General features: G+C 24.8%; 4 protein-coding genes across 9 annotated transcripts; 3 read left to right on the forward strand and 1 right to left on the reverse strand.

Annotated features, from left to right (window-relative positions):
- The first annotated feature begins 37 nt into the window (after positions 1-37).
- Positions 38-3,974, forward strand: LOC127291698 (GATOR complex protein MIOS-B). Its single transcript, XM_051320937.1, has 12 exons — positions 38-803; positions 863-1,162; positions 1,241-1,468; positions 1,628-1,783; positions 1,850-2,031; positions 2,106-2,239; positions 2,317-2,800; positions 2,868-3,006; positions 3,078-3,216; positions 3,273-3,480; positions 3,550-3,755; positions 3,826-3,974. The coding sequence occupies exons 1-12, from the start codon at positions 485-487 to the stop codon at positions 3,911-3,913; spliced, it is 2,583 nt and encodes an 860-aa protein (XP_051176894.1). The 5' UTR covers positions 38-484; the 3' UTR covers positions 3,914-3,974.
- On the reverse strand, positions 3,962-4,958 carry LOC127291704 (uncharacterized). The gene is made up of 3 exons (XM_051320946.1): positions 4,759-4,958; positions 4,231-4,417; positions 3,962-4,149 (listed from the first exon to the last, which is right to left on the reverse strand). Exons 1-3 carry the CDS (start codon positions 4,843-4,845, stop codon positions 4,064-4,066), a joined length of 360 nt encoding a protein of 119 aa, XP_051176903.1. The 5' UTR covers positions 4,846-4,958; the 3' UTR covers positions 3,962-4,063.
- A 116-nt stretch (positions 4,959-5,074) lies between these two features.
- LOC127291693 (zinc finger FYVE domain-containing protein 9) lies at positions 5,075-13,866 on the forward strand. 4 transcript variants are annotated; one of them, XM_051320923.1, is made up of 15 exons: positions 5,075-5,692; positions 5,915-8,233; positions 8,347-8,579; positions 8,642-8,741; positions 8,816-8,892; positions 9,892-10,069; positions 10,543-10,761; positions 10,845-10,967; positions 11,036-11,200; positions 11,283-11,442; positions 11,514-11,929; positions 11,993-12,236; positions 12,307-12,427; positions 12,507-12,668; positions 12,748-13,866. In XM_051320923.1, exons 1-15 carry the CDS (start codon positions 5,635-5,637, stop codon positions 12,916-12,918), a joined length of 4,746 nt encoding a protein of 1,581 aa, XP_051176880.1. In that variant the 5' UTR covers positions 5,075-5,634; the 3' UTR covers positions 12,919-13,866. The 4 variants fall into 4 exon arrangements, with proteins under 4 accessions (XP_051176880.1, XP_051176881.1, XP_051176882.1 ...); XM_051320924.1 differs by having other exon boundaries at positions 10,570-10,761; XM_051320925.1 differs by having other exon boundaries at positions 9,955-10,069.
- Positions 13,867-14,055: 189 nt separating this feature from the next.
- Positions 14,056-25,363, forward strand: LOC127291701 (dnaJ homolog subfamily C member 5-like). Of its 3 annotated transcripts, XR_007844649.1 has the most exons (8): positions 14,056-14,263; positions 15,514-15,652; positions 15,784-15,936; positions 16,120-16,254; positions 19,212-19,259; positions 20,131-20,228; positions 21,219-21,381; positions 23,185-25,363. XR_007844649.1 is itself a non-coding variant. In XM_051320941.1 (7 exons), the coding sequence occupies exons 1-7, from the start codon at positions 14,244-14,246 to the stop codon at positions 23,250-23,252; spliced, it is 726 nt and encodes a 241-aa protein (XP_051176898.1). In that variant the 5' UTR covers positions 14,056-14,243; the 3' UTR covers positions 23,253-25,363. The 3 variants fall into 3 exon arrangements, 2 of the variants coding, with proteins under 2 accessions (XP_051176898.1, XP_051176899.1); XM_051320941.1 differs by lacking the exon at positions 20,131-20,228; XM_051320942.1 differs by lacking the exons at positions 19,212-19,259; positions 20,131-20,228.
- Positions 25,364-26,499: the final 1,136 nt, after the last annotated feature.

The following is a 26,499-nucleotide window of genomic DNA, read 5'->3' on the forward strand; positions in this document are numbered from 1 at the left end:
TTAACGCACATGCGCCGCAGGTAATATTTCAGGTTATGTTGACATCACCCCTTTCTCACCCTTCAACAACGCAAAAAAGAAAACAATACAAATTTTTTATAAAAAAAAAAGATTTTAAATTTTACCTTACACATTGGTTGTAAAATTTGAAAAAAAAATTTAGTTTTTGATTAATTAATTTAAAATGTGAGCCATGGTATTGTTCCATATTGATAAACAATTGATAAACGCAATTATTGGAGTGAAATTAAAATTGTGATTTTTTAATTTTTAAAAGATTTCTCTATCTATAAAAGAGAGAATAATTATTACGATTCTTTATTTTTATTACGTAAAGATAAATATTGTTTAATATTTATATTTTTATTATTTATACAATTTCATTGGAAAGTTTAAGACTATATTATATAGACATATTTAATAATTATGTCGTCGATAAAAGCATTTTTTTAAATTGAAAATAAAACCTGAATAAACGGAAAAAATGAGTAGTATTAAATTAGAGGTACAATGGTCTCCGATCCATTCAAATAAATACATTACATGGGGAACAGAAATATTTTTATATGAAATATCACAAATCAAAGATACTGTCAGGCCATCATGTATTAAAGTTTCCGAAACAACAACTGCCTATTTACTTGCGACAAACACTAGTCATCATTATGTCAAGTGCATTGATATTTATCCTCAACCTGAACCGGATATTTTACTTGCCGTTGGTCAAGCAAATGGAAAAATTGTACTGACAACATTTGGTCCAACTGCTTTCGATTCATTGGGAATTGTTGGCAAGGAATTCGGTAAGTTTTTATTTGAATAATAAAAAAAATTATTGTATTTCTAAAATTTTTTTTTTCAGCTCCAAAACATGCGAGGCAATGTAATGCAGTTGCTTGGAATCCTGTCGATCCAAATTTAATTGTTTCTGGATTAGATAAATATCGTACTGATCATTCAGTTCTTCTTTGGGATGTTCAAAGAAGTCCATCGAATTCCGATAGAGCTCATCATTATGGAACAAGTCAATCGGATTCAATACGTCCAGTTGCCGAGGCTGGTGTTTCAGAAACAACGCATTCACTTTCTTGGTTTAATAACGAACCAAAATGTTTAGTTGTCGGTGTAAATAATAAACAATTAAAAATTATTGATTTTAGAGGTGAGAAACTTGTTTTTAAAAAATTTTAAATTAAATTTAAAATAAAAAAAAAAAAATTAATATATATTTTTTGCGTAGATCCGGTGAAAATAGTTAATACAACACCGACTAAGGCTGTTTACAGTTTAGCTGTAAATCCACATAATGATTGTCATTTGCTATCGCATGTCGATAATCAAATTACCATATGGGACACTCGATATTTTGAAAAACCAGTCCTCACGTTACCCCAAAATAGACAAGTGACAAAAGTTTTATGGTGCCCAACGAGAAATAATTTATTGGGTTCTTTGCAAAAAGATTCAGGTACAAGAATAGAATTTCTTTTCAGTTTTTTTTTTTTTTTTTTTGATCAAAACAGCAGAAAAACAGTATTTAAATAATTTGAATTGAAAATTTATATAATATTATAATTAATTTGAATATTAGTAATAGATAAAATTTTGTTTCAAATTGTTCATAAAGGATCATTGTATCTACACGATATACAACAATGTGGACCTGGAGACGATACGGAACCTGGTGTTTTGGAAAGAACGGTCGTACCACCCTGGACGAATCCAACGAGTTTTTCTTGGCATCCAAAACACACTAACAGACTCTTAGGCATTTCACAACAAGGTAAGAATATATTTTTTTTAAGTAATTGCAATTTGAAAGAAATTTATCATTCTTTTTTTTCAATAGGTCTGACTGATTACACAGTTTGCGAAAGAATTACATTAAATTGGTCGACACGTTCACATCTTGTTTGGAATCATGCCACAAAGGCATTTAAATATATTTGCAGCAACGATAATATTTATAAAGCAATTGATGATATTTCCATTTTAACAAAAACTCGCGCAATGAACGAATATGGTTTAATTGTAAATAATTACTTTAAATTAAATTCAATAATTCAATTAATTTATTATTGAGTCATTTTTTTTTATAATTTTAGCCGGAATTATCGCAAAATGGAGAATTGGCGGAAAATGAGACGTTAAAAAATCTTTGGCAATGGTTGTATTTAAGTCAATCGTTAGTTGAAGATGGAACAATTCCAAGTCCGGACAATAAACATCCTGGAGTTAGGTAATAATAAAATAAAAAATTACTAAATTTTTTAAAATATTTTTTCAATTAAGGGATCTTTTTTTTCTTATTCACAGAATGGTTTTAAATTTTGATGTTCAAAATGCAAGTAATGGATATCTAAGATCTGAGCCAGTTCATCGTCTATGGACAGATATTGGATCAAATCACACTGCAAAAATGTATAGATCAACGGAACGTGATAAAGCATTACAATTGTGTGGTTGGCGTTTTGAAAAAGACACAAATGCACCGTACAGTAATTTATTTATTGAAAGACTGGAAAAAGAAGGCGCTTATCCTAGAGCAACGGCTATTTCCGTTTTTAATTTATGTTTACGTCAAGCAATTGATATATTAAATCGTGGCGCAAGTAAAATGTCCTCGCCAACGAATTTAAATTTAAATATTGTTGCAATGGCATTGTCAGGATTTTCCGAAGACAGAAATAGTATGTGGCGGGAACTTTGCTTAAAATCCCGATCTCAATTATCTGATCCTTATCTTAGAGCGACTTTTGCATTTTTAACTGCCGATAATGATTCTTATGAAAATGTACTTGTAAGTACATCTCTTATGATTTTAAAATTAATTTCACTAAATAAGTAAAAGAGGTTTTTTTTTCTAGAATGAAAATGGAATGGCTGTGGAAGATCGAGTGGCATTTGCTTTAATGTTTTTGTCAGACAGTAAACTTTATGAATACTTAAAAAAATTAACACAAAAATTGACTGATGAGGGAAATTTGGCTGGTTTTTTGATTACGGGTATGTATTTTAAAAAAAGAACATTTTATCATTATTTTTCGAGAGATTATTATGTTTTAAAATTAATTTAGGCGCAAGTTTGGAAGGCATTCAATTACTAAATAGATATTTAGAATTGACTGGTGATGTACAAAGTTGCAGTCTCATAGGAATTCGTGCTTTACCACCAAAATTGTTACAAGAAAATCAAGTACAAGTTTGGATAGCAAGGTATTTATTTATTCTTAATTGTATTAATTAATTTTTAATATTATATATGATTTAAGTTATAGAAGTTTATTAGACGCGTGGAAAATGTGGAATCAACGTGCGCATTTTGATATCGCAATGAGAGCATCAACAAATGAAAAACCACCGCAACAAGTTTATATTTCTTGTAATTTTTGTGGAAAGAGTATATCTTCGTTTATGCAAGGTCTTAGTCGCGCGAGAGGTCCTTTTGGTCGACTAGGAAGTACTTCGAATAAATTAAAGGTAGTGTTTCTTTTTTTTTTTAATTGAAAATTTTTATTTTGTTAAATTTAATTAATTTTTTTCGTACAGATGTCCGCATGTCCTGGATGCAGAAAACCATTACCAAGATGTGCAATTTGTTTAATGCACATGGGAACTGTCAGCGGTTTACAAATGACAACAAATGCAAGTAGAAATGAAGAGGACAGTAAATTAACGGAATTTAATAATTGGTTCACATGGTGTCAAACTTGTCGACACGGTGGACATGCCAATCATATAACGCATTGGTTTGAGTAAGTTTTAATTTATTAAAAAAAAAAAGGAATTTTCATTTTTATTTTTAAATAATTCTTTTTGTTATAGACAACATTCTGAATGTCCAGTTACGTCTTGTACCTGTCGATGTTTTTCTTTGGATGCATCCTGTAAAATCGGAGTTGGAATTTCCTAATGTGTATTTTTAAAAAACAATTTGTACAGTAATTTTTACAATAAAAAATTTTTAAAGAAAATTGTTTATTTAAATATTTAAAGACTTACATCTACATGTTTTCATTAAAAAAAATAATTTATTATATTTAAAATCTTTTTTTTGTTTTATCTAAAACGATGGGTTGTCACCGAATGTCCATTTTTTATCGCCAAGCAAATTTCCGATTAATAACATTTCATTGTAGTTTTCCTTCACTATTAAAAAAAAAATATATTAATATTAAATAATTTCAAAATTTAAAAAATTTCCTTAGTTTGTAAATAAAGATTACTTACCAACATTTAGATTGTCTTCAGCAAGAAATGTGAACAAAGAATTACACAATACTGTTGTTTTGGACTGAACATTACCATGGATTTCTAAATAACATTGAGAATTACCATTGAATGGTTCTGGTAATGATATATTAACTTTAACATCGTCTAATGTCACAAGTTCAATAGATTTACCATTAGGACTCACCTAAAAATTAAACCGTTAATTTAATTTTTAAACAAATTGAATGCAAATAAAATATTAATAATTTATTATTAAAATTAATATTTTCCAAATAAAACAATAAATATTTGTTATAATTAGTTAACAATAAATTAAAAATTTGAACAAAGGACAAATTAGAGGTTAGAATATTTTTTATTCCCAAGCACATTATTTTTAAAACAATTAACAGAAACTCTATATCAAAATATGTTTATAGAAACAGAAATAAATGTATCCCTTTATTGTTAACTCGAACATTTATGTATTTTTAAACAATTTTTGTAAATTTCCTATAAACTAAACAAAAACAAAATTTTACTCACCATTCCAACTTTACCCAAAAGAATCACTTCCTCGCCAATGTTTTGGGCTAAATCTTGCCCACGAATACGTTTAACAACTTTAAGCATTTTTCTTTTCTATTTTTTTAATTAATAATTTGTGTTTTATAAAATTATAATTAACGGAATGACAGAGAAATAACAATTACCGCGTTTTTTGGTAGTCAGAGTTGGATAACTAATTTTACTTTTACTGGACAAATTTGAATGATCACATTTCGGAGGTTTCACTTTATTTAAAATTAATATGACGTCAAACATCACTCTTTTAAATGTGTTGTATGAACACACAATTTTATTAACAACCAAGATGTCGCTGTGACATTCCGTGAACTATATAATAATTAGTTAATTTAGAAGTTTTACAATTTGTGCTGCAAAAATAAGTTTACTACATCTAAATAAATGCAATTAACTAAATTTCAACATATTATCCTTTTTATTTGGAAACAATTACAGTGAAATTGTGTTTATCAAAAATAGCAGCAAAACCCATTATAGTGACTATCGGAAGTTAAAATTCCATTCTGTGTGTGAATTGACAGTCTACTTGTCAAAATAATTGTCGGTTTAATCTGCCGTTTGTGACAATTCTTTTTTTTACAATTATTATCTCAAAAAAATACGCAATGTGAAATATAACGAATGTTCGTATACAATTTTAAATTAAGAGAGAATCTTTTCTAATAATTAAACAGTAATTATTAGTATTGAAAAAAAACGGCTGCTGCTTTCCAGAAGTACCTACACATAAGCAGTTTAGTTTGATTTTCATGCCTAAAAGTATCGTTGTTATGTTTATTTTTTCTTGTGTTTAACACTCATGATACCAGATTAGCTGTAGTATTAAAAGTCAGCATGGAGAAATTTGCTATTGATTTAGACAAAGTACTCGATGAGTTTGAATTTAATGAAGGTAAGACACGTTTTTTTTTTTTAGTATTAAGTCACGTGTTTCTAGTTTTGTCTAATGATACATTTTGTAATATATAATCATTAATTAAGAATCATACAAAGAATTTATGTGACACGTCATGACAATTTTTCAATAACTTTTTATCAGGTGAAAATGTTAATTTTATTTATTTTTGTTTCAATAGGTTAAACAATGACATTTTTTTTTTGAAAACTTTTATAGATCGAGCTGAGCAAGTTGCATCAGTAGCCCCAAGACAAATTGGACCTTCAATAATTCCAGTTTCACAAGGATTAATTCCAAAAACTCATAATCGACCAACAAGCTCAACAATTGTTTCAAATGAAGATCTAAATGTTATACCTCCACCTCCGGAAAGGCACAAAGATGAACGTCCTCATCATAGTAATACTGAGGAATCACCTTTAAGAATTGAAAGAGAAAAAATGAATGATAATCTTGCAAGTTTTCGAAAAGCCGAACTCAAACAGGATAATGTTGATTCTATCAATCATTTCTATACTCATGGTCGTTTAAATGATAGTAAAATTCAACCAAAACAATGCGTTGAATCTCAATCATTAGATCCAGAACCAGTATCAATAATACATAATGATATATCGCAAAAACTTTTACAAAAAAAATTAAATGACAATAGTAATTCAAAAGTAAATAGCTACGATAATAAATTAAATCAATCGCATATGAAACCAAGTGTCAGTAATGTTTTTAGTAGTCTCAATGAATATATAAATGCTCCAAGTGGAAGTTTAGTGACTGAAGAAAATCCCAATGATTCAATTAATGTTAATTTTATTGTTTCTGATAATAAAAGAAAAGATGAATCCGTCTTAAAAATTGAATCCACAAAAGATTGTACTGTCATTAAAAATATAACAACTGACACTGGTAGTATAAGTGTAATAAAAAATGATATTGGTGTTGCAAGCACAGGACCAAAATTATCAAATGCCATCACTCTACCACCAAAATATCAAAATATTCTTCTACCAATTAAATTGGATACGTGTATTGAAAAACCAAGTAACGTTGTAATAGCCGAACATAAAATACCAGAAAATGTTAATTTACCAGAAACAAGTAAATCTGTAAATATAGAGCGTAATTTTATATCTCAATTAGATAAAACAGAAAGACAAGAAGCAAAAAGTATCATAGATGAACCGGAAAATGTTTATGAAAATGTTTATATTGGCACTGATATTCCTAAAACGCAGGGAACTATTAATAAATTAAAAAATTTAGATACAAAAGAAACAAAACAATTGGAACAATCATTAAAAGGAGAAGAAGAAAAACATACTTATGAAAATATTGATTTTCCTTCAACAAAAATTCGAATTCCCAATAAGGATTCTGTTTATGAATATATTTTTCTTGGTAATAGAGAACAATTACCAGAGACAACAACAGAATTAGAAGTTGCAGCAAAAAAATTGGATCAATTTTATGCGAATAAAAAAAATCAAGAAACAGAATTAGAAATTCAAGGGAAAAAAATTGATCAATTTTATACAAATAAAAAAAGTCAAGAATCTGAAACAAAAGGTAGTAATACAACAAGATTAGTATTTCAAGCAGTTCAATTAAATCCACCGCCACAGGAACATAAACCAATTGGATTTGGAAATATTGATGATTTATCTGAAGAGGAATTAAATCGTTTTTTAGCTGAATTAGAAGAAGAGGAGAGAGTTAATGAAGCTTCTGGTTCTGATGGAATATTACAAAAATTTTCAAATAAAAAACAAGACGATGAAGATGCAAATGAAGCACCAATATTTGAGAGTGTTGTCATTGGTGAATTACCAAGTGTCTCTGAGGAGGATCTTCAACAGAAAGCAAAGAAATTTCCCGTTATTGATTATAGTAAAGGACGAATTGGTGAAAGTTCAAGTGGTGGTAGTGATTTTTTAGCCAAGAAAGGTGTAGAAAAATTTCACGAATCTACAAAACCTATTTCGAAAGTAAAAGAGGACAAAGGAAAAACAAGAAAAAGTAAAAAAACAAATGAAAAAATTAGAAAGTGCTCTGATAATTTTGATATTTCAATTAATGAAACAGTTGATGAAATTGTTATAGCGCAAGATAAAGAAAATGGAAATTGTATTTCGGAAATAGTTGACACTAATATAAAGGAATGTAATAATAAAAGTGAAAATGATGATGATTTTCAAAATATTACAAATCCTGGAAATAATTTATCACATGATTTAAGCCTCGACGAGAGTGGTGAAACTGATGATGATGATGAGGAGGATAATGATGATAATAATGATAATGGCGATGATAATAAACTATTAAATCCTGAATTAAATCCTCATAACGATGAGACTGGTAATTTAAATGTAAATGAAAATATGAGTAGAATAAAAATGGATGATAATAGTAGTAGAAGAATTAATGATGTAGATAACAATTTGGATCATAATGAAAATAGTGAGGAGGATCTTAATCGACCAACAAGACCACAAACTTTGGATATTGTTGCTACAGTTAACATGACTGAATTTACGACAGGTATTTTTTTTTTATAAATTTTATTTATTAATTATCTTTTTATGTTTCTTTTTGTTCTTGATAAAATTCATTTTTAAATATCTGAATTCTATTTTTTAAAATTTTTCTTTCAGGGAAACAAGAAACAGTTCCTGTTGTTTCGGATGTTCCTGAAAATGAGGGTAATGGAGATGAAATTCGAGTACCATCACCAGATATTTCGGAGAATTCTTCTATGGATTCGGGAATGGTACTTGGAAAACAACCGCCCTTTTGGATTCCGGATGCCGAAGCACCTAATTGTATGCTTTGTGATGTGAAATTTAATGTTATTAAGAGACGTCATCATTGTCGAGCTTGTGGAAAGGTAAAAAAAAATAATTCAAAATGAAATATTTTTTAATAATCATTATTTTTTTTTCGTTACAGGTGTTATGTAGTAAATGTTGCAATATGAAATATAGATTAGAATACCAGGGCAATATTGATTCTCGAGTTTGTTTACCTTGCTATCAACTACTCATTAAAGGTAATAAAATAATAATTTGAACTTAGACAACAATTAAAATTGTAATAAATTTGTAAATTTAAATTTTTTTCAAGCTGAAATTGAACAAGAATCTGGAGATTGGTCAGGATATTCAAACAGTGCAAGTGGTCCGGGAATAAATTCACCTCAAGTAGGTTTCCTTTATATTTTATCAGTTTTTTTTTTCATGATGAATAATAGTACGTAAATTTTTGCTTTTGCTTAGCATATTATAACTAATTTACGCATAAGCACCTACCTGTAACAACTTGTTGAATACCTCATACCTCACGTAATGTTGATTATTTTAGCATGATGATTGGATTGTTTCTCTACTACTACTAAAAGAAAAGAAAAAAAAAAATTTCTTTTGTAGAATATACCTTTCCAGTGTAGAAAAAAAAGTAAAATTAAATTTTACTTCAAAATTTTAAAGTACATCCGTAATTTTTTTTTTTTAAATTAAATAAAAACAAAATTTCTTTCTTTTTGTGTCAAATTTTCACCGCGTTTAATAATATTCAGAGAATAGATTTTTCAAAATTAATTTTAACTTTTCGGAAAATTTGGAAATTTTGGTTCAAATCGAAAATTTTTATATGATATATTAAAAGAGTCCTAATAAATTTCTAGTTTCTAGGCTTCACAGTCACTTCTATTTTTAGACTTTTTCTCTATTTTAAAAATTCTTTTTTTTTTTAATAAAATGCAGATTGATTAGAAAATTTGTGTTTTTTTACTAAAAAGTTTTGTGTGTTGAAAATTAAAAATTATTTTTCAGTTGAAGAAAAAATTATTTTAATTTAAAATAAAATATTTCTTTTTTAAATTAATTAATTTTTTTTCGGTTTTTTTAATAAAGGTCAAAAAAAAATATATTTATTTTAATAATTTCAAAAATAAAATTTTTTGTTTAATACTGTGAAGCCGGAATCTCTTTATTGTTGATTGCATGGTGATTTTTTTTTTTGTTTTTTTTTTTGGAAAATTAAGTAGACTCTATTGCACTACCGTGGAGAAAAAAAAATATTGCAATGGAAAGTTTGCCACGAGTTAAAGTTTTAGTCCAAAGAATTTGATCTTCTCTGAATTGTGGTGTATTTGCAATAGTCAAATGCCAAAGTTTGGAGTATTCGACAAATGGTTATAGGGGAGACAGCCTAATCCAAATAATCCGATGGAGTACTGTTCAACAATACCACCTTTGCAACAGTTAGTTGGTGGTTTGCCTCCACCTCCCACGGTCATGGTTCCAGTTGGTGTTCTTAAGAGGGAAGGAAGTACAAAACAACGTTCAGAGGGACAAAAATCTGTCATGTTCAGTGATGGTAATAAATTTTTTTCTCTATCTTTTCTAATTATTACTCTTTAATATACAAAATTTTGAAAATATTATCTAATTAATTCAATCTTAATCTTTTTTTAAAAAATGGATACACCGATGAAATTTCCATATTTAGGGATATTAATTTTTATTCTCTTTGGAATTTCATCACTATTTTGTATAATCCATTTTTTAAAATAACTAATAAGATTTTTTTTTTAAATTGATACCTGTATGTTTAAGTCAAAATACACATAACAACTTTGTAACACGAATTTATTTAATTTTTTTAATTATTGAAAGTATTTTATTTTTTTTTTTTAGTCTTTTATGTTGTTTATCGTTTATTTGATTAATTTATTTTAAACAAAACTGTCATACATTTATTTTTTTATTTTCTCCATGGAACATTATGTTCCAAATTTTACCCTTCCCGTTTGTTTTGTTTTCAAACACACCTCTCTCACAAAAACACAGGAATAAGGCCTGGCTGTGACCTAACAGAATTAGATACATCATGGGATCTAAAGCCACCGTCGAGAAAGGTTGGAAGTAAACGAATAGCAGCCTCTGGTTTTCCATCATCGTCAAATATTGCCAAGAAACAAAATTTACCCCCATTAGATCCAAATACAAATAGTTATATTCCTCAGGATGCAAATACATTACCGCCAACTGTTAACATTCATAAAGGACGTAAGAAAAAATATTTTTAAAAATAAAAAAAAAATTGTAAGCATATTTTTTTTGTGTAGTTTTGAAAAGATTTTCTTTTTTAGAAATAACATATACGGATGTTTTGGATCAAAACAGTTTATTTGTTACTTTGAAAAATGAATGCGAACCTGCTGTGATGTTTGCCATTAATCGAAATCTCTACGCGTATATAAAAATAATTAATTGTAAGTAATTTAAAAAAAGAATTGATGATTTTTAAAATTGCTTTTAAAATTTAATTTTTTATTTACAGTGAGTTGTTGTATGAACAAAATATGTTGGAATATCACATCGAAAGGTCTTGCCTGTGTTGGGCAAGATGAAGTTATATTTTTAATAGAGACCCTACCTGATGAAACACAAATTCCAAAAGATGTTCTGATACATATCAATCAGATTTATATGGAAGCAACAAAAGGTAATTTATTTTATTTTAAGAATTTAGTTTCAAGAAAATTAATTTTATTTGATTTAGTAATAATTAATAATTATTATTTTAGGAAATACAATAACTGAAAACGGTGTATCGATACATCAAAATGGTAATTTATTAGGATCTCGAGAGCATGCAGGATTTCTTTTTATTCGTCAAACTCTTCAGTGTTTACAAAAAATTGTTCTTCCTCCATCTCCTTTTCTTGTCGGTTTACTAGTTCACAGGTGAGAAAAATTTATTTTAATTTCTTGTTTATTTAAATTCAAAATAATCTTTTTTTTTTTTATTATTTCAGGTGGGAAACTCCTTGGGCTAAAGTATTTCCACTGAGGCTTGTTTTACGTTTAGGAGCCGAGTATAGATATTATCCTTGTCCATTGGTCTCAGTACGTTTTAGAGAAGCTGTTTATTTTGAAATTGGTCAAACGGTAATGAAAGTTTTGGCTGATTTTCGAAATTTTGCCTATACATTGCCAGCTGTACGTGGTTTAACAATACACATGGAGGGTACAACAACATTTGTTCGATTTCCGAAAAATCGTTACGATCAAGTTATAAAGGGTTTAAATAATTCTAACGATCATGTATTAGCATTTGCGGCTAATTTTAGCGTACAAGCTGATTCACATTTAGTTTGTATACAAACAAATTCTGAAGAGGAAAGTAGTTATCAAACACAAGCAATTAATATTGAAATTAAACCAAGAAAAGGTAAGTTAATTATTTATTATTAATATTACAATTTAAATTTAATATATATTTTTATATTTTAAGTGACTGGAGCTAGTTTTATTGTTATCAATGGAGCATTAAAATCATCAATGGGTCTTTCTGCTAAGACAAGTATTGTTGAAGATGGATTAATGGTACAAATAATGCCAGAGAAATTGGAGGCCTTGAAAGCTGCTTTAAAAAATATGCAGGAATTTACGATAGGTTGCGGTCGACAAGGTGCTCCAGAACCCGATGAAGTTGTTAATATTACGTGGGTCGAGAATGATGTTTTATTTAATTTAGGGTAGGTAAAAAATAATTGAATTTTTCAATTAATAATTTCTATTTTATTAATAATTTGATTTCTTTTTTAGAGTCAAAAGTCCAATCGATGGTAAACCAATGGATGGAGTTCCGTCAATTAGAGTTCATAATGGTGTGGATTATGTAGGAACAAGCAGGTTTATTCGTTGGACGGAAGTATTTATAGTTAAGGTATTTAATGATTTTTCCTTTTTTTTCAAAAAAAAAAGTAAATTAAATTGTTTTAAAATGAAATATTTTTTCATTATAGTCTGATGATCATCCAAATGGTGTTCATGATCCAGTGGACATTAATAAACTTTCGGAGAATATTGCTAGAGCTACATGTACAGCTCTAGTTAAATTATTAGATCTTTTAGCAGCCGCTGGACTCACAAAACTTGCTGTAAGAACAACTATTCATCCAGATAATGTAAGTTTAAGAAAATTAAAAAAAAAAAAATTAAGAAATTATTTAGGAAAACGATAATAATTTTTAAATTGAAATTCAGGTTGGATATGAAGCTGGTAGCGAAGGCACACGATTGCCTCCAATTTATATGAATAGTTTGGATAATGAGCTGATTCAAGTTTTGCAAAAAGCCGTACAAAGTAGTCAGGATACACATACAGTCCTCGAATTAGTCTTCTATATATTGGAGTCTGAGAATTATTGTGTTTAGATTTTCAAGTAAAAAAGAAAGAAAAAAAAAATCCCCTCGTGGATGGGTAATGTGCAATGTACATTTGAAAGTCTTGTAACTTAACTTGAATTACGTAATTTTTGTTATCATTTCTTTTCTACAAGTGTATTTCAAGTTTTGTAAAATAGTGACTAAAAAAAAAAGTCCTGGCGTAATTCTCAAAGCAAAATTACAGACAAAATACGAAGATTATGAAAAAATCTTCCAACTTTTAAAATGTTGAAAAGAAAAACACTCTCAGCCTGTAAATTTTCAAAATAAAATCTCTAACAGGCTTAGGAAAACTTACATAGCTTTAGCTTTTTTCAAGCGTAACATTTATATGAAATATATATCTATATATCTATTAATATTTTTGTATAAGCTTTGAATCTTTCTTTTTAAACTGCATTTTCTTATTTTTTAATTAATTTCTTATTCTTTGAAAATTGATTTTAATCTAAAGTTTATATATATAAAAAAAAGGTTTTAAATTATTTTTTAACTGTATGAAAATCAAGAGAAGTCGATTTGTGGAGATTGAATGAAAAAAAAGAAAGAAATGTCAAATTTTATATAAAATTCTTTTTGTACAGTTTATTCTTTCAGCGTAAGAATTTAATATAATTTGTTATCGTCATGTTACTAACCATCGTTCTAATAAAATGTTGAAGCTAATGTAATGTATGTATATTGTTACTTATGTTTGAGAAAAAGATATTAAGATCAATTGAAAAAACATAAGTATTTATTTTACTCTCCATTATGTATTTCTCAGAATATTCTCTGAGTTTCATGAATCACATCTAAAAAAAAAATGATATATCTTCTCAGGATAGAGCAATTTAAGTAATTATTTTGTGTTTTATAGATAAAAAAAGGGGTGAATTTTTATGCAGTGTAAATGTGATAATAGAGCAAATAAATTGTACATATATTACACTACTACATTTTTATCTTTAATTTAATTTCCAATATAATAAATAGACGTTTTCAATATTTACTGTATTTAAATTATCTTTTTTTTTTAAAAAACAATAATCAATTTTTTGAATAAAATAGTATTTTTTGAATTTTGGGTGAAATTGGCGCCATTGAGCGATCGTCATGCTAGCTGTTAATCACATTTGGAACTAAAATATTGAGTCGTTTCGCATTTCCTTCGGCTCCCTAAAAGTAAAGGACGTTGCGCGTAATTCATTCCGGTATATAAAGAAAAAAAATGTTTGAACAGTGAAAAATTCTGCCAGTTAGTGAATTATCTATTTTCTGGCATTTTCGGATCAATTTCCTAGTGAAACATTTCCAAAAATTTAATAAACACAATGGATAAGAGAAAATTGTCGTAAGTATCGTCTTTTGTGCGCAAGAAATTTTCATCTCAATCAAAGGGATTTTTTCACTTTGTTCCTTTTAATTCCAAGTGATTATGTTTAATTTTTTGTGAATTTTAATTATTTATGATAATTAAATTTATTCATTCTACGATGGGAATGAAATTGTCTTCGATATATATGATGTCAAATATAGGTTAGAGACCGTTTGCTGCGACGAAAAATTCCCCTCCTCCCTTTTTTCTTAACGAAATTTCTGTCGCATTTCTTCCGTGCAAAACTGAAAGACCATAATTTTTCTTTTTTTTTTTATTTAGGTTAAGTTGCCCATTATGTTCATTATCTTTCCTTTGCAAAAATATAAAGATTAAAATTTTTTTGGAAAATTTGATACAGAAATTTCAATTTCTACCAAATTTTTCATATTTTTTTGTATAAAATATAATGGGCAACTTAACCTAAATTAAAAAATAATAAGTTACGGTCTTTCAGTTTTGTACGGCAGAACATTTGTCCTTGACACCACCCGTGTATGAACTTTTATTCGATTTATTGTTAATCCTCTTTCAGTTACTGACAACCCTTAGTATTTGAATCAATCCCTCGAATTTGCTCCATTTGAAAATTATTTATTTTCTTTCGTCATTAATCATAATTTAAATGCCTTGAGTTTCAATTTTATTTCTCGTCCATTTTGGAGTAGGCAACATCTTTCACTGTAAATGAGTTTTAAATTTTAGTTATATTTTTATTTAATTAGAAGACAATATTATATATTTGTACAATTTATGAAATTAATTCAATTGTATTTTTTAAAAAAAACAAGTTTTTTTTACATAGATTGAAATAGATAAATCATTTGAAAGTTATTCAGCATATTTTTATTTTCTATTGAAATAGATATGTTTCAGAGAGAATGTTATCTTTGCTGATGTGAAGTTTTAAAAAGAAAATTGCATGCAATTTAAGAATTCTAAAAACATAGTTTCAATTCCTTTAAAACTATTTTTTTTTATCATTTTCCTTTTATTTGTCTGATAAGTTGAAATTTTTTTAAAAAATTTCTATTATAAATTTATTTAATAAAATGTTCCCATATGTTTCATTTTTTACGCAAAAAAATAATTTTAAAACCTGACTATTTTGACTTACGTGACTTAATTATACTTGGAAATAATATAAAAGTCATTATATATATTGTTATCAGTTTTTCTTTGTCAAATATTTTAATCTTTATTTTTTTTTTATCGCCTTTTTACAGTACTTCTGGGGATTCCCTTTATGCAATTTTAGAAATTCCTAAAACTGCCACTGCTGATGAAATAAAGAAAACTTATCGAAAATTAGCACTTAAATATCATCCAGATAAAAATCCTAATAATCCAGATGCAGCAGAAAAGGTAATAAAATAATTTAAAAATAAAAATATAATAAATTGTCAATTTAAAATAAAAAAGGAAATCATTTTTGAAATAATAATTGAAAATTTCTTGAATGAAAACAGTATATAATTGGTTTTTATATTTTACAGTTTAAAGAAATAAACAGGGCGCGAGCAATTTTGTGTGATTTAACAAAACGCAATATTTATGACAACTATGGGTCCCTTGGTTTGTATGCTGCTGAGCAATTCGGCGAAGAAAATGTTAACTCTTACTTTATTATCACATCTAAGTGGACCAAGGTAAACAATTTTACCATTATCTATACCTTTTTACGTCAAATTCATCACGCAATGTTTTTTTTTTCTTTTTGTTCTTTTATCAGTATCAATTTTCTACGATTTGTTTTTCTTCTCAAATTAAATATGTAACTCAAAATTGTTATTTTATACTATTATAATTAACTATTTTATGTTTTCTTGCAGGCATTCTTTCTCTTATGTGGATGCATCACTGGATGTTATTGTTGTTGCTGCTGCTTTGGTTGCTGTTGCTATTTCTGTTGCGGAAAATGTAAACCAACACCACCAGAGGATAGTGGAGATTATCACAACTTGCAGGTAATTAATTTTTATTAATATAAATTAATTTTTTTTTGATAATTTTGAATAAATTCTCAAAAAAATAAGAAACAAATCAAGAATTACATTTAATGCATAATTTTTCTAAATACTTTTCCTCGTCGAACTAAATTTCAGTTAGGAATATATATTAAAAAAAAAAAAAAAAAAAAAAAAAAATATTTCGCAATTTAAATTTCATTAGGAAATTGTATGTAAATCGTAAAATGATTTCTATTCATTTAAAACATTTCGCTTTTGCTTTTTTAATTTAATGTACTATATTGTGATTGGAAAGTTAACATTTCTTGTCATTCAATGAAATAATTTTTTTTTTTTTCAAACATTCTCTTTCGTTAATTTCTATAAAATGTAATTTTTGTCAAAATGAAAATAATGTGTATGCAATGAGATCGACTTTATTACAGACCGATTACTTTTTTTTTAGATTGCATGACATAGTATTCGAAAAAATATAATCGAAACAAATTTTTCTTTTAATATGAAATTAATTAAAATATACATCTTTTTTTTGGGGGGGGCGATTATTTATTTGATTTAATTTCATTAAGAATAACTTTTACACTTTTTAATTGAAATATCGTTTCTTTCGTGCATGCCAAGACCTTGTGAGCTTTTTAAACATGCTTATGTGGTTTAAAAGCTGCTTTGAAATATCCTTGTGACTTGAAAATGTAAATTCAGGTCCTTAATAATTAATGGTTTATGAATGTTGAAAGTTTTGGCTTATACGTTATTTATTTATTTATTTTATTTTTTTAATATACGCTTAAAAAGCTCGTTAGAACAAAAATTACCCAGTGCATGTTTCTCATATGATAGAGGCAGGTAGGTGTCCTCGAATCTAGATGTTAAATGAATTTTTGCAATTTTCCACCTGCTAAAAATGATAATTTTTATCTTTTAAATCGCAAAAAAATTCTTTTGTCTAAACGTCACAGTAGAAAATAAATTAAAGAGTAATCAATAAATTTCTGTAAATTCACTTTATTAATGTTATATAGATTTCAAAATTTTTCTATATTATTTATTTTTTATTCTGTCTAGTGACTAATGTTGACCTGTTATGCAATCGGTTAATCGAAATGCATTTTTAAACATGTTTAGTCTATACAGGTAAATTCAAAATTAATTACCAATAAAATTATGCATTCCAATCAGATAAAAGTAAATAATTATTTTAGTTTTTGAAATTTACTAATAAAAATTAAATTTATTAAAAATTATCAGATTTTAATTGTAATTAATGAATTTCTTTTTTTTTTTTAAGATTCCGAAAAATATGGTATTTTGTGATTAATTGTTATAGAATTTTTCTATCAATTTATTCTTGCAACTAGAACCTTAAATTCTTTATTAAGTTATTGATTGATTTTGAATCTTAGCAGCGAACGTGCTTAACAATAGAAAGTAGAATTTTTCACTGACTTAGCATAGAAATTGAAAATTATTTTTTTAGTTCTATTTCTTGTATAATAGTAATTTATTTAATTAATTGTTTTAATTTTTTTTAAACATTAATTTTATTATATTTATAAATTGAATTTTCAAGCGAATATTCTTATTACTGCATGTAATTAGATTTTTTATTTAAATTGGAAAAAAAATCTCTTATTGGATCTCTAATTTTTTTTAACAATGAAGATATCTTTTATCAATTGTTCAGCCTCATCAATGAGTCACAGGCTGGAGGTAAGTTAACTTCAGTCCTGGTATAGAGCATTATTCTATTTGTATTTTTAGATGTATTTTTTTTTGTATTCTTTCGTTATCTATCTTTTCTCACTTGTAGAATATCAATCTTCATATAAAGCATATATACATAATCGTCATGCATTTTCTTTATTTTTCAAAGTCCTTGAGTTCACTTTAAAACAAGATGAGAGACTTGGAAAATTAGAAATAATTTTTTTAAAAAAATTATTAACTAATTAAAAAATTATTTGTTTTTTTAATTTAAAAATATTGCTAATTATTATTGGATATAATATTTAATTTTAAATAATTTTTATTAAAAAAATTAAAAACTTGTAATTGTAAATTATAAATATAGATTAAATTAAATAATAAGAGTTTCTCATTTTCGTTTTTCGTGTTCTTGAAAAATGTTCACTTCTTGTCACGCACGTTTCAAAGCTCACGCGTTCATTATTGTATATCACACATTTTACCATGTGTACATACATTACATACACATCTTTTCATTCAAGTGATCAACATTTTTGGCATAATTTTTTTTTTATTTAAATTGAAATAAAAAGGGAGCAGATTTAATCTATTATTAATCAGATAATTAAATTTAAATTTGTTAAAAAAGAAAATTTCTTTTAGTTATTATTAAAATTTTTATTATATTAATAATAATTATTTTTCGACAAAAATAAATTTGCTTCCTTTTTTTTTGAAAATAATTTTTTTTTTTTAACATGACTCATTTTTAGTTATTAAACGATTCATATCTTCATGAATCATTATTTAATGTTCATTCATGAACAATTTATCTAATTCTCGTTTAATAATTCGTTCAGTCTGGCAATGTATCCTTGGCACTGAAACACCTTATAAAGCTTTTTATTGATCTCTATCGCGTAAGCGGTAGAGTGCTGAAATGAAATAATTTAAAAAATAATTTTTACATTAGTTCTCTCTCATCATTTTTCATTCATCTCAAAACGCTATAAAAATAGAATTTAAACGAATTCATTTCTTTTCAATATTTATTTTTTTAAAAAATGAGATTTTTTAGTTATTAAATTTATTTAGTTTTGTTAATTAAAAAAAAAATTATTTTTAGTTTTATTTATTAAATGAAAACATTCGTTGATCACTGCGAATGCATTTCATTGCCAAGCATGCCCTGTCTATTTTATTTACAGGATTTTCTCATAGATTTTTTTAGCAGTTTTCTTTACGTTGTTGTTGTTGTTGTATTATAGCAGGACCAACAACCCGGGGCGAGTGTTTTGACGAGTCAACCCCAAAGTGTTCGTAAGTTTTTACTAAGTATCACCACGCTTGATTTTTGCACTGTCTTGCATTTTTTTTAAACTTTTTTTTTTCATAATTTGATTTAAAACATTTTTCCATACATTGTAATTTTTACTTTTTATATTAATTACCAGATTTATTTTTAGCATTTCAGTACAACAATATTAAACGCAAGTAATTTGTATTTCTAAATCTATTGAAATGTCCTTTTTTAATTTATTTAAGTAGAGTATTTAAATAAATTTTTTTTTATTAAAATTAGATAAAAAGTATCTTTTAACAAAAGTCTAATTGATTTTTATTTCAATAAACAATATATATTGAATTTTAAGAAAAATTTTTTAGGAGGAATAAAGTATTAACTAGTTTTGGGTTTTATTTTTTCTACAAAAGAGAATTAATTGAATTACACTGAAATCTTTCTATTTGACTATGTACACTCAATTTTTTTTTTAAACTAAAGTTTCTGTTACTAATAATATAATTTTACTAATAATTGAGAAAAATTGCTTTTCAGGCTGTTGGAGATTAAATGTATTTAATGGACGTGGCTCCAAAAAAAAAACTTAGTTGTTTTTCCCATAATTTTTTTTTTATTTATTTAAGCTCTAGAAAGCCGTTATTAAAAATTTATCAAAATAGATTTAGCCCTTTTTGAGAAAATATATTTTTTAATATATTTTACTCTATAAAAGAAGTAAAAAATTATTTTCTAGTAAAAATAATTCGTAACTTAAGTGTCACTTTTAATAATATATTTCACTTTTATTTTCTAAAATATATTTTATTTATTTTTTTATTTTAATTGCACGCAGTAAGAAAGTTAACAGTTTTTTCATAAAGTTCAATTAATATTTTTATATTTAGATTTTCTCCAATAACGCCCTCCTTGTTCGAGAGAGATGGCAACTAACAAATAATGTATCGTTTGATTATGGAAGGCATCGCATGTTATCTGAGTGGTGGTACATATATAACAAAATTTTATTGTGAAATAGAAATTTGCACTAAATAACAAAATGGATGCATTAAGCACTTTGCATGTTGGAATGTTTTTTTTTATATTATTCGCTGTTTACAAACAAAAATTAATATAATAATAATAATCATCATCATCATCATCAATCACTGGATAATATGAACAGTAAATTTTATTTTTCACATAGAAATTTGTATTTACATACAAGAAAAAAAATTATTAGTATTTATTGATATTTTTTAAAAAATTTTATGTAAAGCTCTTGTAAATGTGGTCAATTAATTAAAAATTTTAATAATTTTTCTGTTAGATTTGAAAAGATTTTAAAATTGAAATTTTAATTTATAAAATAATTTTACCATTTAATAGGAAAAGTGTAAAAATGCTAAAAATTTGTTGTTTAATACAAAATTCATTGAACGAAATTTTGATTTTGGGGATTTTTCAAGTAAATATATAAAAATACTTGAAAAACTCTTATAAATAATAGAAATTTCGTTTCAATATCCATATAATGCCTTGAAAAAAAAAAATGTGATAAGTAGAAAATCGACGAATTTCGAAACATTGAAAATGCAAATTAATATTATGTATCAGTTTCACACGTTTCAGAAATCATACGATTCATATAAAAAAAAATTTTCAGTTTAAATTAATATTTATTTGATAATAATTCCCATGATTTATGTACAATAATTATTTTCTCATTGTGTATTATAATTATAATTGTATTATAATGTATTATAAGAATATTATGTCAGAAATCTCCGTGATTAGTTCAATCAGGTTTAAAATTATTTGTAAAAAGGTTTTTTTTTTTTTCTTTTTTCCTTTTTTAAGTGGTGATTTCTGCACGAGAATGAATAAAATTGAAAATATGGTTCTTGAAAGAAGATGGGATTACCGTTAAATTGTTAAGAGAAAAAAAAAAAGAAAAAAAATTGTAATAATTGAAAAAACTTTTTTTGTTAATCAGGAGGACGAGAGTGACGAGGATGCGGTGACTTCGCAACCTCAGGCTGGAGCAGCTCAGGGAGCCCCAAGTAGTCAACCAGCTTTTGCAATGCCACCCCCTCCATCAATGGCAAATGAAAGTACCACTCTGAACAGTGGAGGAGATCGTGTCAGCTATACCACCGGTATTTAGTTTTACAAAAATTAAAAAAAAAGCACTGACACAATTTGTTTTAACCGTTATTCGTCAATCACATAATAAGATTTATATTGTATACTAGTCTCTTCTTTTTTTTTTCTCATCAGTAGATAATAGGAAAGTGAAAGTATACAAAATGAAATGCAATTTTGATTTTTCTTATTTGTAAAGAAAAAATATTAACCTTTTAATTAATTTACTAAATTTATATTTATAAAATTTATTATTTATTTAAAAGGACAATTTAAACTTGAGAGAAAATTCAATTTTCATTTTAAAATTAATGGAACATATATTCTAAATTATTTGTTGTATAATAATCTAGAATATTGTATCATAATTTATATATTATATATATAACATAACTTTCACTTGCACTTTTGTTTTCACAAAAAATTTTAGTTTGTTTATTCCGTTGAAAGAAATTTATTTAATTCAATTAATTATTAGTAGAGATACTAAATAATTATATACATTTTGAATTAAATAAACTTTTTTTCCAGTGCTTATTTTTAATTGTAAATATTATTCATTATTAATTCTTATGAACTGCTCGTACTGTAGATTATTATTATTTCTTCAGTCGAATTTTAAATTTACAATCTAAATTTATTGTATGTATCGTATTCTTGTTTGAATGCAATTTAGAGACAGGAATTTTATTAGAAACATAAATTTGAAAATTAGTATTAAAATGCAAAATAATTTATATTTTCTTTTGAGATCAAAAATCGTTTTTATAATTATAAAATTTCTGTCTATAGAAATTGATTTTCTACTTGATTTAAATGAAAGATTAATTATTAAAATTATTTTCAAGCTCTTTTGTTTATAATTTCTCACAATTGTAGAATTGAAATTAAAAGATTTTTATTTCTTTTGAAAAATACAATTTTCTTTATTGGATTTAATCAAGTAGAAAATTTATTTTTTTAAAAAAAAAATACATTTTTAATGCTTTCAGCATAAAAAATTGATGGATGAATTTTTTTTTTTAAATTGATTTCTATTGCCATTTAGTGCACTATATTTCCATTAGGTACATATTTTGTATTACCTACTTTTATTATTTGTAGTCGTTGTATTATTTGCTACGATAGAATATTTTTTATTTTACTTTATTATTATTGTAATTTATTTGTGCGATTATTATAGAGAGAGAGAGAGAGATGATGATGATTCATGTTTAATTTATAATGACTTCTATCTTTTTTTTTTCTTTTTAAATAATATATAAATATTTGTATATTTTTCACACAAAATAAATTATAATAAAAGTAAAATAACAATATCGTATATATGGCCATTCATATTGCTAGTACAAAAACGTTAAATTATTATTGAATATTGAATGAAGCCAAGACACAACTTCTTTTGCCTTTATAAAATAATTGATTTATAATTTTTGTTTGAAAAATATATTTTCTTTTTTTAAATTATTAAGCGACTGTCATATTTATTTTTTTAAGACGATTAATAATTTTAATTACAGATGAAAAATTCAAAAAAAGATATAACAATTTTTTAGATATAAAAGTTATGTCTTTTATTAAAATTTTTAGTTTACGTAAAAATTGGAAATTAGATTTTTTTTAATTAAACAGCTTTTTTAAGTGTATATTTAATTTTTGACAATTTTCTTTTCATTTAAAGGAATGCTCACTCTGTGTTGTGAATATTAGCATGTTAAATGAACACACTAGAATGAATAAAAATATGTTTTATATAATTTAATATTATTTTTTTTTTGGAAAATTTTAAAAATACCACAACTAATTATATAATTTAGTGTCAGGAGCATCGACAAATCCCTTTAGAGCGCCATACGTTGGAACTGACTCAGCACCTTCCTGGTAGTTATAAAAAAAATTCAAAATGAAAAAAAAGAAAAACGAAGAAGAACCGTCGCACTCGACTCATTAGAAGATTTCGACAGTGTCTGCATAATATATATATCCTCATGTACAAAATCTCCGAGTCGTAAAATTTCACTAAAAAAAAAAAAAAAAAAAAAAACTGATTCAATTGACTAAAACGAAATTTTTCAGATTATATTTATAATAATTGAAAATTTCGTTATTTTCTCGGTAACCAAAATTATGTTAATATTATTTGGCATTACAATCTATTTAAATGAAGACTTTGTTTTATAATTTATTCTATTTTTTTTGTTTTAAAATTTTAATTCCAAAAAATTTTGTTTGTTATAATGCAAATAAAAAATTTTTGAAAGAAAATAACTCAGGTCTTAAAATTTATGAATTCATTTATAAGTCCTGAAACTTGTTTTTAAAATTACATAGAATTCCTTAGCAACGATTAGATTATTGAAAAAAAATGTGTATGATGTGAAAATTATATCAATTTAATTATTATTATAATTGTAATTTAATTATATAATTATTGTAAAATATGTTAAAGTTTTCATTAGAGTTTTTTTAAAAAAATATCTACGTTAGTTGTATGGAATTTTAGTTTATTTACAGTAATTTAATATACAATATAATATATATTCATTTAAACGTACCGAAATAAAATTCAGAATTCAAAAATAATAGAAATCAATTTAATTACAAAAAAAATACCTATGAAAACAAGAAAACAAATAATAGGAAAAAATTTCTATGTTTTAACAATATATTTGTATATTTAAAAAAAAATAATTTTTAATTAATTTCTTATTTATAATTAAAAGTAATGATATTTATTATCTAGCAGAAAAAAATATTTTCAGTAAATATTAGAATTTTTAAAAATAAATTAAGATTTTCCAAAATTCTACGAGAGGAATAAACTTTTAATTTTTGAACAATATAAAAAATATGGCATTTAAAAAATTTTAATTTTCAAATTTAAAAAAGCATAATATACGATATTCGTGAAAAGTGGGAGGGGGGAGATAAAATAATGCCTAAGGTGCCATAAAAAAAATATAGGTGCAGATACACGATATAGAAGAGTTGAAACGACCCGATATATAAAAGTAATTATATTTAACTTTGCTATACAGTTTTTAATGGTCGTTATTAGAGGAAAAAAAAAACAAGAACAAAAAACAATTATTGCAAATAAGCCTTTGATTAGTGTCTCTCTGTTATTTAATTAATGTCGATACAAAAAAAAATATATAATAATTATAGTAAAATATAAATATATGTATATTATGATGTACAATTCATAATTATTCCGTTCATCTTCATTAAAAAATGTATTGAGAAAAATTTCTGATATTCAGGAAAAAAATGAAATTTTAATTATCAATATAATATCTATTGCAGATTCTTTCCAATATTAGCAAATTCACTGCTTATAATATAAGGTACATAAAGAAATTTTTTTTTTTTAAAGTCCTACGTCTTCACGGCTTATAATAATATAATATAATTATTAAAAAATATGCAAAAAAAAAATTTATTTCCAATATTTCGATGTATTTTTTTTTTCTTAATAGATATGAAAAATAATATTATATATTAATCTCAAATATCAAAGAAACAAATATTCTAATTTTAAGAATGTAATTTTGGCTCTTATTTAAAATCTATAATTTTTTATTTAATTTATATAAAATTTCTTATACCAGTTAGAATATATTTTATATTGCTTTGAAAAAATAAACAATTAAGAAATATTCTTATTTTTAGAATATTTTTATTTAAAAATATATTCTTAATGTAAGGATATTTATATTCCAACTATAATTTTAATCTATTTTATTTCTTTATCATTTTTAATACTCATTTAAATGTTTAATAGAAAATAAAATTATAATTATAATACACAATTTATTTATATTGCATAAATTATTAAATAAATTGTTTAAATAAATCTTGATAAATTTACAGTCATATTTATCGAAAAAAAAGAAAAAAAAAACTAAGAAACTATATCATGTTAGATATAATCATATAAAAAATCATGTAATTAAATTCCTAAACTGTAAATACAAAGTCTATGATTCAATCCAATTTAATGATGTTTTATTGACCTTATTTTTATTTTCTATATAAAAAAATAATCATAGGGAATAGTATTGAAATTAGGTGATAATAATAATAATAATAAAAATTCCTTAATAATGTCACAAACTTAACTTATTATTTAATATTAAACATATACATTGAAAATTTTAATATAATTACGACTAGTCACATAAAAAAGAGTTTTCATTAAATGAAATATTCTAATATTGAAAACTTTTTTTTTTTTAAACACACATAATTTATGAAATTTCTTTTTTAAAATTAAAATCACATCGCATGCGTCGAAAATGTATTTAAATTAATTAATATGACCTTTTCCCCGTAAAAAGTGACATTAAAATAATTTATTTTTTATTACATAGACAATCAGTTCATTCTTTATACAATTTCTTATTTTTATTACGCGTAAAATATTATAATATAGCAGTCATAAAAAGAATCACAGATGCTGAAAAATACATTGAAAAAAGAAATTTATTTTATTCAAAAATATAATCTTATTTTTATAAAATTAATAAAATAAAATTATTTACTATAACAATTATTTGAAAAATTAATTTTCTTTATAATTAAATTTTTATGTTGTTCTTTATAATTAAATTTTTTTTCAGTGTATAGTAAAATCATATTTGAAAAATTAGATTTCAAAATTTTAGTTATTTTTTTGGGAAGAAGAAGAAGAAGAAAAAGAGAATATTGAAACTAATATTCGAAAATATTATCTATTTATTTTTTATATTTCTTCTTCTGTTTTAATGATTCTTTTTCCAATTAATTTTCTTTATTTATTTATATATATATATATATATATCTGCGTCAATCAGTTATATTTCATTTTAAAAGAATTCGCACAGCGATTCCATTTTATATTATAATTATTAGAAAATATTTACACAAATATTGATTCTTAAGAAAAATTTTTTAGTTTTAAACAAAATAGTTTTTTTTTCTACTTGTACACTATATAAATTTTTTTTAATAATTACAATTTGAAATTTCAAGAAATTTATAACTTTCTGATTATTATAACATGTAAATAATTTATATATATATATATATATATATATATATATATATGAATTTCAGCTTTTTTTAATAAGAAAAATAATTGAATTAATTTT

This window comes from Leptopilina boulardi, unplaced genomic scaffold, assembly GCF_019393585.1.
Source record: "Leptopilina boulardi isolate dan_hultmark-lab unplaced genomic scaffold, ZJU_Lbou_2.1 LbouV2_150, whole genome shotgun sequence".
Lineage (NCBI taxonomy): Eukaryota > Metazoa > Arthropoda > Insecta > Hymenoptera > Figitidae > Leptopilina > Leptopilina boulardi.

What these genes read in the sequence shown, in the direction of transcription:
- LOC127291698 (XM_051320937.1), top strand. Translation starts at nt 485, where the DNA reads ATGAGTAGTATTAAATTAGAGGTACAATGGTCTCCGATCCATTCAAAT. An exon ending in CTTAGGCATTTCACAACAAG is followed by an intron (nt 1,784 to 1,849) that starts GTAAGAATATAT and finishes TTTTTTCAATAG; the next exon opens with GTCTGACTGATTACACAGTT. An exon ending in ATTCTTATGAAAATGTACTT is followed by an intron (nt 2,801 to 2,867) that starts GTAAGTACATCT and finishes TTTTTTTTCTAG; the next exon opens with AATGAAAATGGAATGGCTGT.
- LOC127291704 (XM_051320946.1), bottom strand. Translation starts at nt 4,845, where the DNA reads ATGCTTAAAGTTGTTAAACGTATTCGTGGGCAAGATTTAGCCCAAAAC. An exon ending in TTTTGGGTAAAGTTGGAATG is followed by an intron (nt 4,418 to 4,758) that starts GTGAGTAAAATT and finishes TTTAATTTTTAG; the next exon opens with GTGAGTCCTAATGGTAAATC. An exon ending in TGAAGACAATCTAAATGTTG is followed by an intron (nt 4,150 to 4,230) that starts GTAAGTAATCTT and finishes TTTTTTTAATAG; the next exon opens with TGAAGGAAAACTACAATGAA.
- LOC127291693 (XM_051320923.1), top strand. Translation starts at nt 5,635, where the DNA reads ATGGAGAAATTTGCTATTGATTTAGACAAAGTACTCGATGAGTTTGAA. An exon ending in TTATATGGAAGCAACAAAAG is followed by an intron (nt 11,201 to 11,282) that starts GTAATTTATTTT and finishes TTATTATTTTAG; the next exon opens with GAAATACAATAACTGAAAAC. An exon ending in TGAAATTAAACCAAGAAAAG is followed by an intron (nt 11,930 to 11,992) that starts GTAAGTTAATTA and finishes TTATATTTTAAG; the next exon opens with TGACTGGAGCTAGTTTTATT.
- LOC127291701 (XM_051320941.1), top strand. Translation starts at nt 14,244, where the DNA reads ATGGATAAGAGAAAATTGTC. An exon ending in TCACATCTAAGTGGACCAAG is followed by an intron (nt 15,937 to 16,119) that starts GTAAACAATTTT and finishes GTTTTCTTGCAG; the next exon opens with GCATTCTTTCTCTTATGTGG. An exon ending in GAGATTATCACAACTTGCAG is followed by an intron (nt 16,255 to 19,211) that starts GTAATTAATTTT and finishes GTTGTATTATAG; the next exon opens with CAGGACCAACAACCCGGGGC.